General features: G+C 38.4%; 2 protein-coding genes across 2 annotated transcripts in view; one reads left to right on the top strand and one right to left on the bottom strand.

Moving 5' to 3' along the window:
- Positions 1 to 3,534, top strand: part of kiaa0355 (KIAA0355 ortholog) — a 41,501-nt gene extending 37,967 nt beyond the window's left edge. The window contains exons 12-14 of the mRNA XM_015380719.1: positions 2,152 to 2,289; positions 2,626 to 2,701; positions 2,787 to 3,534. Of these exons, the coding sequence (XP_015236205.1) occupies positions 2,152 to 2,289; positions 2,626 to 2,701; positions 2,787 to 3,098 (526 nt within the window). The 3' untranslated portion in view covers positions 3,099 to 3,534. The remainder of the gene's footprint in view (positions 1 to 2,151; positions 2,290 to 2,625; positions 2,702 to 2,786) is intronic.
- Positions 3,535 to 4,653: 1,119 nt separating this feature from the next.
- On the bottom strand, positions 4,654 to 7,262 carry ss18l2 (synovial sarcoma translocation gene on chromosome 18-like 2). The gene is made up of 4 exons (XM_015380720.1): positions 7,123 to 7,262; positions 6,853 to 6,929; positions 4,943 to 5,027; positions 4,654 to 4,866 (listed from the first exon to the last, which is right to left on the bottom strand). Exons 1-4 carry the CDS (start codon positions 7,189 to 7,191, stop codon positions 4,810 to 4,812), a joined length of 288 nt encoding a protein of 95 aa, XP_015236206.1. The 5' UTR covers positions 7,192 to 7,262; the 3' UTR covers positions 4,654 to 4,809.
- Positions 7,263 to 8,003: the final 741 nt, after the last annotated feature.

The raw sequence follows: 8,003 nt of genomic DNA, 5'->3' as shown, positions 1-8,003 counted from the left end.
TGACATTTCCCCTTTTGCAAATTACGTGCGTCATATCAATTTCGTTTTTATCTTCTTTGTTTTTAAAGGCTAAATGCATCCAAGCATCTGACTTGAAATGTGATGGAGGCGGGGGGGCGAATTTTCTCAGTGTCCATGTTTTGTTTACAAATGACTCGTCACAGTATCCCACGGCCGGAAATGCTTGTGACACAAAGCAGCGGGCGTCAACACATCCGCAGCGACATCTGCTGGACTGGAAGTTGTATTCCACTTGATTTGGCTGATGTGCGCCAACCATTCATGCATTTTATTTGTTCATTTTTTTTAATTAAGAATCGATACTTGGCGTCAAGAATCGACGACCGTTTACACATCACGCTATCTCGGTTCCTCGCCTCCTCGTGACGATCTGCGGTATTACTGCCAGTATTAAAGGAGGAAATCAAGCAGTTGGTGGCGGTAATGCACCGAAAGTTGTTTGCCAACGGCCATAAAACACAAGAAGAAGAAAACGAAGAAGGAGGAATCAAGCAAATCAAAATGGCGGCGCCCATCACATTCAGAATGTTATGCTTGATTATTATTGCTGTACTTCGGTGTCACTATTTAAAATGCCTTTATTTAAAATGTTGTGTGGAGAAGATTTCGGTTGTTGTTTATAGTTGAAGAAGAAGTTGTTCTTCTGTTTTTGGAGGGGCATTACCGCCAACTACTGGAATGGAGTGTGAATTGGGATGTGCAGCCAGACGGAGATGATGCGTTCTGCTCATACGCTCTTGTTATCAGAGAACCGAGCCAAGGAAAAACCGAGCCGAGCCCACCTCTAGAACTGGTCTGCAGTTAGCTCGGTTCGGTTGTGTCTAGCTCGGTTCAGTTCAGTTTGCTTTCCATTTACACACGATAAGTTATACCAGTTACTGAGCTCGGACCGGTCTCGGCACGGTTTTTCAGGGGTAGTGTAAATGAGGTATATGTAAAGAGCTGCCAGACATGCCAGCAAATTCACCATAAGGTCCATCTGTATTATGCAGAGGGAAATGGCAAAAAGACCCAAACCACCCAAAACATGTGGCGAAATCAATATGGAGTCATATTTTGGCCATAAAGTTTGTTTAAAAAATATTCTATTTACCATTTTTTTTTTTTCCATTCAACTCGCAGAATTTATTTTTCTTTTTTTCAGGATTTATACTTATGGCCCTGGAGTCATGATTCAACACAGCAGCTGAACAACCTAAACCTACAGTAGCTGTTGCGTTTAAATGCCGCGAGAAGTTGAAATGTTTTTAAAACATCAGTATTCTATGCGTATGTGATTGGTTGTAAAAATAACATTTCCCTGATTTTCACTGACTTTTACCTATTTACTATTTTTGTTTCAGGTTTCTTTTCTTTTGATAAAACTTTACGGCCCAAATTTAGCTCCATAAATTCAGACCTCATTGTGGTGATGATCAAATGAGAGGCAGTCCGTCTGTTTCCAAACCTGCTCATTTAAAAATCCCCATTCCTCCAGGGTTTCTGAAACTTTTTACATGTTGCATTTGAAAATCAGCATGAATGACTGGCAATTAAATCAGATCTCTCCCGCTCTGATTAAACCACCATTTTAACAGTTAACTAACAGTCTAAATGCTGAGCAGCCTTCCTTCTGCTGGTTTGTCTTTAGTGGAAATGATGCAGATTCACTAAGCCGGGAGAAAGCAGACAGTTTTTGTCCTAGCATGCATTCACTCGCCCATAGTAGCATAAATACACGTTAGATCTCAGGTGCCTGGATAATAACAAGCTGACTCCTTCTGTAAAAACATTGGGGTCTGATGCAGGTCCTGTATGAAGTATAACTGCACTGAAGCAGATGGAGAGAAGTTTAAACCATCATCTTTCGCAATAATCTCTGTCAGTGTTTTAATGAACTCCTAATACGGCTGAAACCGTATCACGTTAATCACCATCGCAGTTTATTTCCACCTACACATGAAACTCCTTTCCGCTTCCAACCTCGAGGTAAACAAGCTGCCACAGCAGCACTTACATCTCATATGGAAACAGTAGGAACATTCATTGAACTGATCCAGCTTCTAACACATCCTGAGTTTTTTAAACGGAACATGAGTGTTTTTCATCTTTTAAAAGAACATAACGCAAACGCTGCGGTTGCTTTCTCAGGGAGGCCGTGAACAGCAGCTGGTCGGCTAACCAGGGAGATTCGGCCAGCTCCAGCGATGAGACGTCCTCGGCCAACGGCGACAGCCTGTTCTCCATGTTTTCTGGGCCGGACCTTGTAGCAGCGGTGAAACAGAGGAGGTAAGTTGGGCGCTAATCCACGCAAGTTATGATGATTATCTCATTAAGTATGAATATTATGGGGAAAAAAAGTCCATTTGTACAGCTTTCAGTTTCCCTCTAAACACGTGACATGTATTTTTTTTTTTTGATGCAGCAATGTCCCTTTTGTAATTAAAGTAACACATTTAAAACTCAGTATTTGCTCAAAAAAGATCTTGAAAAGATCTTTTAGCATCAGCGCAGCATAGCGGCTGGTAGGCTAGAGTCGACGCCTCTGAAATTTAGATACTTGGGTTTGATGGCCATTTTTTTTTTTTTTGTGACTGATTGAGGATTCTGTTGTCTTGGTTTTAGGAAACACAGCTGCGGCGAGCCAGAGGTGTGCACCCTGCCGTCACCGCCTCTACATCACATCAGCGACGATAACCAGGTAGCAGCCCGGACTAGATGTGCTTTTCATTTCCATGTTCTGAGCGAATGCAATGGTCATTTTCTCTCAACCCTTTGCCCGACAGGACAGCAAAACCAAAACCTGGCCCCCGAAGGCGCCGTGGCAGCACACCACCCACACCATGCCCAATCCCAGCTCTTCCTTGTACCAGATGAACCTGCCTCCTTCCTCCCAGTGGAGCGACTCCATGCAGATGCTGCAGTCCCCCGTGTGGTCCACCGCCGGCGACTGCTCGGCCTCCACCGGGATCTCCTCCGGTTTCCCCTTCGCCCAACAGCAGCAGCAGCAGCAGCAGCAACACAAACCCATGACCAAGGGCTTCAAATCCTTCCCCATCAAACCCGAGCACAGGCCCTCCTACCTTCACCAGTACTGATCCAAACCAGTCCAAAGTAACGTGCCACTGAGGATCTGCAGCTCCCATCATTACACTCCGCCACCCACTAAAAATGGAAGATTTAAGTACACACACTGGCTCAGCATTTTCTCTTTTTTGTATTTATATTTTTCCATGTTAAACATCACATTAAAAGAAAAAGAAAAAAAAGCCGTTCTTTGACGATTTCTGAACTGCCATCTTCTAACTGCGAGCGACGCATGCGTCCTACCAGAAGCCGTCAAGTCTAGTGGTGGTTTCTCTGACCAGAGCTGGAGACATGCACGACCATCACCAACTTGCTTCTGCAGCTGTGTATGGGATGAGGGGGCGCGTAATGCCCATAATGAGTATACTGTGTCTACATAGCTGTAACTGCCAAATCTCATTCAAGATGACCGAGTACAGCTAGCATCTACTGTTTCATAGCTTGTAAGAAAAAAAAAATACTGAAGTTGAAATATATTTAGTTCTTTTTATGGAGAGGCTTTGAGCAGGCTCAGCGTAAAATAAGAGTAAGCCACTGCAGAGGTTTCATTTGAGAGAAATACACTACTTTTACATCAACTGACCAGTCCTAGCTATATCTATGTGCCATGTTGGTATTGAAAGCACTTGCAGATTAAATTTTTCCAACCAAAGCGTTCAGAGGACGACTGGTGCTGAGGAGACGGCGGTCACTAACCAACAAGTTGATTTCTTTCCTCTATAATTGGCTTTTCTTTTCCTTTTGCTTATAAATTTAAATAACTAATTGACACTAAGTCCCATAAACTTTGTTTTGTTGTTTTTTTTTTGAAGATATTTTTGTGTACAAGTATTGACAGTATTAATCTTATTTTTGTATTACATGTTATACCACAGCTGTATGTTAGTTTTTTTTTTTTCCATTTCCCTGTTTGTGAAAAAGCACATTTCTTTTTTTTTTTTCTCCAGTCAAATGAAACCATTGATCTCCAAAGGTTACCAAATATCCCAGGCTAAAACACTAAAACGTGCAGAGGAGGGCGGGCCTTGTTCCTTTGGGATTTTGGCAGCGGGCTTCGTTTAAAAGCCCAGAATGTTTTGGGTTTTTTTGTTGTGATGTTTGCGGATGCCAATGTTGCCTGTATTTATGAAACGACACCGTGTTTTCAGATAACTAACATACTTAACATGTTTACAGAGAATCGTTTGTTGTACATACATATAAATATATATCTTTTTATAGTTAATGTGCTTTGCACAATCAAGATATAGGGTTTGTTGCTTTTTGTCTGTGTTATCTCCCTAACTGTTGCAGCCTTTGTTTTTGTTGTTTTGTTTTTTAAAGACATCATTTACAGACCTTGGACTGTAACTGTTAGCTTCTCGGCTGTGTACAAATGGTTTACTAGTGGCTTCTACTAAAAAAAAGGTGGAGAAAAATAATAAAAAATATGCTACCCTGGAAGATAAGATGAAGGGAGATTGCTTGGCTTATGTTGCTTATTGTTTTGATGGCAACTGACCCTTTGTTTTTTTTCTTCCCAAGTGTACCAGCAAAGCAAAAAAAAAAATTGAATAAAAGTAACTAGCAATTGGAAACGCAAAGAGTTGTTTAATCATCCTACATTCAGATTTACACAAATACTTTTTATTGTACATCTCATCTGTAAATTACAGAAAAAGCAGGAACGGATGAATTATATACTAGAATATTCATAATAAAAATCGTCTAATGTGAAAACTATCATGGAGGGTCTGGGCGTCCGGTCGGAGCAGCTGTTGAGGCGTCGCTGGATGAACACTGGGAACACAGAAAAGAGATGGGGGGGTAATAAGATCTTACTGTCTGACTCTTAATAAGCGCTGTTTCTCCTTACGTTTGTGATGGGCGGTGTGTCATCAGGGCTGGCGTCCGCTATGGTTGCCAGATAGACGATGTTCCGGTGGAGAATCTGCTGGTACCTGTTTCACATAAACAAAACTCAAGTCATGGCAGATTTGGGCTGTTTGGATTTATTTTACCATTAATACCCTCCAACTGCTGTGGTCTATTTTACAGCTGAATTAGCTTATGTTTTTGAAAATCTCAAGACCAAATTTCAGTTTACTTCACATTAAATCGGGTTCATTAAGTTAGTGTGATAACCGATATAAACAGGTTCTGATTTGGAAAACAGATTTTTTTGATTAAGTCTAAAGTAGGGCTGCAACGATTATTTTGTAAATTGATTAATCTGTCGAATTAATCGATTAATAATCGGATAGCCAAAGACGGATAGTTTTCCATCTGACTGAGACGGAAAACCAGCTTCCTAAATTGGAAAAATTATAACTGGACAGAAATAGTGTTCTACACACTGATGACTCTAAAAGTTATGGCCTTTTAGACTTTATTCCACCCTGTAAAATGCTCATTTTAAGGTGTTTTGTTTCCATAAGTAGAATTAAAGGTTTGTAAATGAAACCCTGTAAATTATAAAATTATAAACTATTTGCTCTGGAGCTTAATGGTGGCGAAAATGATAATGTCGTATAATAACAAACACCCATCTTTAAACTTTAGTTACTTTTATAAAGGATATTACAATTTTTTGTAATCTTTATCTTTCATTTCTCTTTTCATCCGATTTATTAAATCTTGCATATAAATAGATTTTTTTATGATATAAATGTTTTTATATTTATTTTTCTTGGAATTTGTTTTCCATCAAATAATACCCTATATTTTCCCTCTTTTAAGATCTAAAAAACACAAATCTAGGTTGTTTGAAATAGTAACAGCTTTCTTATGGTAGCTAATCAAAGATAAAAGATTATGCTTTATTAAAGTCATGGCTCTTTGTGTTTGAAAGGCTGCACTGACCAACTCTGGTCAGGTTTTAGCCAGTCCAACTTGAAAGAGTAAAATGCTCAAATGTGAATTTTATTGTTTTAATACCAATTACAGATTCTATTGAACACAGATAATATAATAAATTTTATTTGTAATGCACTTTACACTTAAGAAAAATCTCAAAGTGCAACAAGTAAAACAAAAAAATTAACTAAACATCACTGTAAAACACATATGAATAAATCAGTCAATGGCATAACTGTAAAATGTTAGGTCGTAAGTTTTGTTAAAAACAATATTTTTAGTCCTTTTTTAAAGCCTGGATAGTCTGTGGTTCCCTCAGATGATCAGGGACAGCATTCCAGAATATTAGTTAAAAATGCTGATATTATTAGAATTTATACTACATACATACATATATATATATATATATATATATATATATATATATATATATATATATATATATATACACAAACACACACATACATATATCTATATCTGTGTTTGTGTGTATGGGGTTCTCCTGCAATACCACCAGTGGTCAATAGATGTAGCTGTTTGACCACTAACTTGGATTGAGAAGGACTACTTGTAGTGACCACAACTAACCACTGAATGAAGCTCAATGGAGGGGGGCAGCAGAGAGACAATTTTCACCATAGAAACTTTGCATTCAGGAGAAAACAGCTTTTTTTTTTTTTTTAAGGAGGACCCCATAAAAAGGGTTCAACATCTCACAAAAACCAGCTTTTTTTTCTTCAAAATTAGAATATAAGGCTTACAATTTTTTTTTTTCAGTAGATATTGGTGCGAGCCATTTTAGGAATGAAATGGAGATGAGATCGTCTAGAATTAATAAATAAAGATGCCAGGCTCGATTTATTTGAACAGATGAAGAACCGCAGGTCCAAATGAACAGGCTGCCGCTAAATGATGAGGTTTTTATCTTACTGCACACACTCCACGGCGCGTCCTTTCTGCATGTACTCAGTGATGCATCTTATCAGCTGATCGTTTTCATCCAGTAGCTTCAGAAAAACGAACAAAACAGAAAATACAACATTGAGATATTAATATAACATCGCATCGTTGCCCCAAAGGCAGACATGTTTTAGCTCACCAAGTAAAACTAAGCTAAATATTTTTATGTTATTTATTTTTTTTTTTTTCGATTTGCAGCAGCTTCTACTTTTTTGTCCATTTTCCCGAACACCTTCTTACCCTCTGTATCGTCTCTTGGTTGATTTTTGCCTTGCCTCGGAGCTTCTTTGGGACAAAAACAATGGACATGTCTGATTAGCTCGTTAATTCCTGTTTACATCGGGTAGCCGCGCGTTTACTTCCGTCCTTCTTGCTCTTTGTCTCCTGAATCCGGTAAAGGTTGTGTTGCCTCAGAGCATTAGCGCCCTCTACTGGAAACTGCAAACAAAGCTTCTCGTTGATATTAACCTAACTGGAAAAATTTGAAATCTAAATAACAATTTAACTTTATTGATCTCACATTGGAGAAATTTGCCTAAGATGTAGAAAAGTGATGCTGGGTGACTTTGGCTTGTAATTAATTAATTTATTTATTAATGTGACACTGGCAAAATTAACCTCTGCATTTGACCCATCCCCTTGGGCGGCAGTGGGCTGCCATTGTGAGGTGCCTGGTGAGCAGTGCTGGCATCACTCCCCCAAAAAGTGATTTTTTTCTTGAAATAATTGAGGTGAGACACTTCACCAATATAAGAAGACAATTTACATTTAAAAATCTGAAGAAAAAAAAAAAACAAGTGCAATCATCTTATTTCAATTGCATGTTATCTAATTATTTGAGTAAAATTACTCATTCCATTGGGAGTTTATCTTATTTACCTAATAAAATTAAAGGTGAATAAACTTAATTTGAGAAAAGTTGAATTATTTCTAGATTGTTTTTGGAGTGTTACTAGGAATGAGCTTCACAAAGTGGATGTTAACATAAATGTTACCTTCCCCCTCGTAGAACATCTTAAACACTGCAACAAATACAAAAGGAATTGTGAGAAATGTATGGCTTTTTTTTTTTATCCTCTGGTTTATTTTATCCTCTGGTTAAAATAAAAAATAGATGATCT

Source organism: Cyprinodon variegatus, unplaced genomic scaffold (genome assembly GCF_000732505.1).
Source record: "Cyprinodon variegatus isolate N-32 unplaced genomic scaffold, C_variegatus-1.0 Scaffold220, whole genome shotgun sequence".
Lineage (NCBI taxonomy): Eukaryota > Metazoa > Chordata > Actinopteri > Cyprinodontiformes > Cyprinodontidae > Cyprinodon > Cyprinodon variegatus.
The sequence above is the reverse complement of the archived record's forward strand: the minus strand, read 5'-3'. Positions and strand labels throughout refer to the sequence as shown.

Bases quoted from the DNA above. Each gene is read 5' to 3' on its own strand.
- ss18l2 (XM_015380720.1), bottom strand. From the start codon at position 7,191: ATGTCCATTGTTTTTGTCCCAAAGAAGCTCCGAGGCAAGGCAAAAATC. The intron at 5,028-6,852 runs GTAAGATAAAAA...TATGTGAAACAG, and splicing joins CGCGCCGTGGAGTGTGTGCA to GTACCAGCAGATTCTCCACC. The intron at 4,867-4,942 runs GTAAGGAGAAAC...CTGTGTTCCCAG, and splicing joins ACACACCGCCCATCACAAAC to TGTTCATCCAGCGACGCCTC.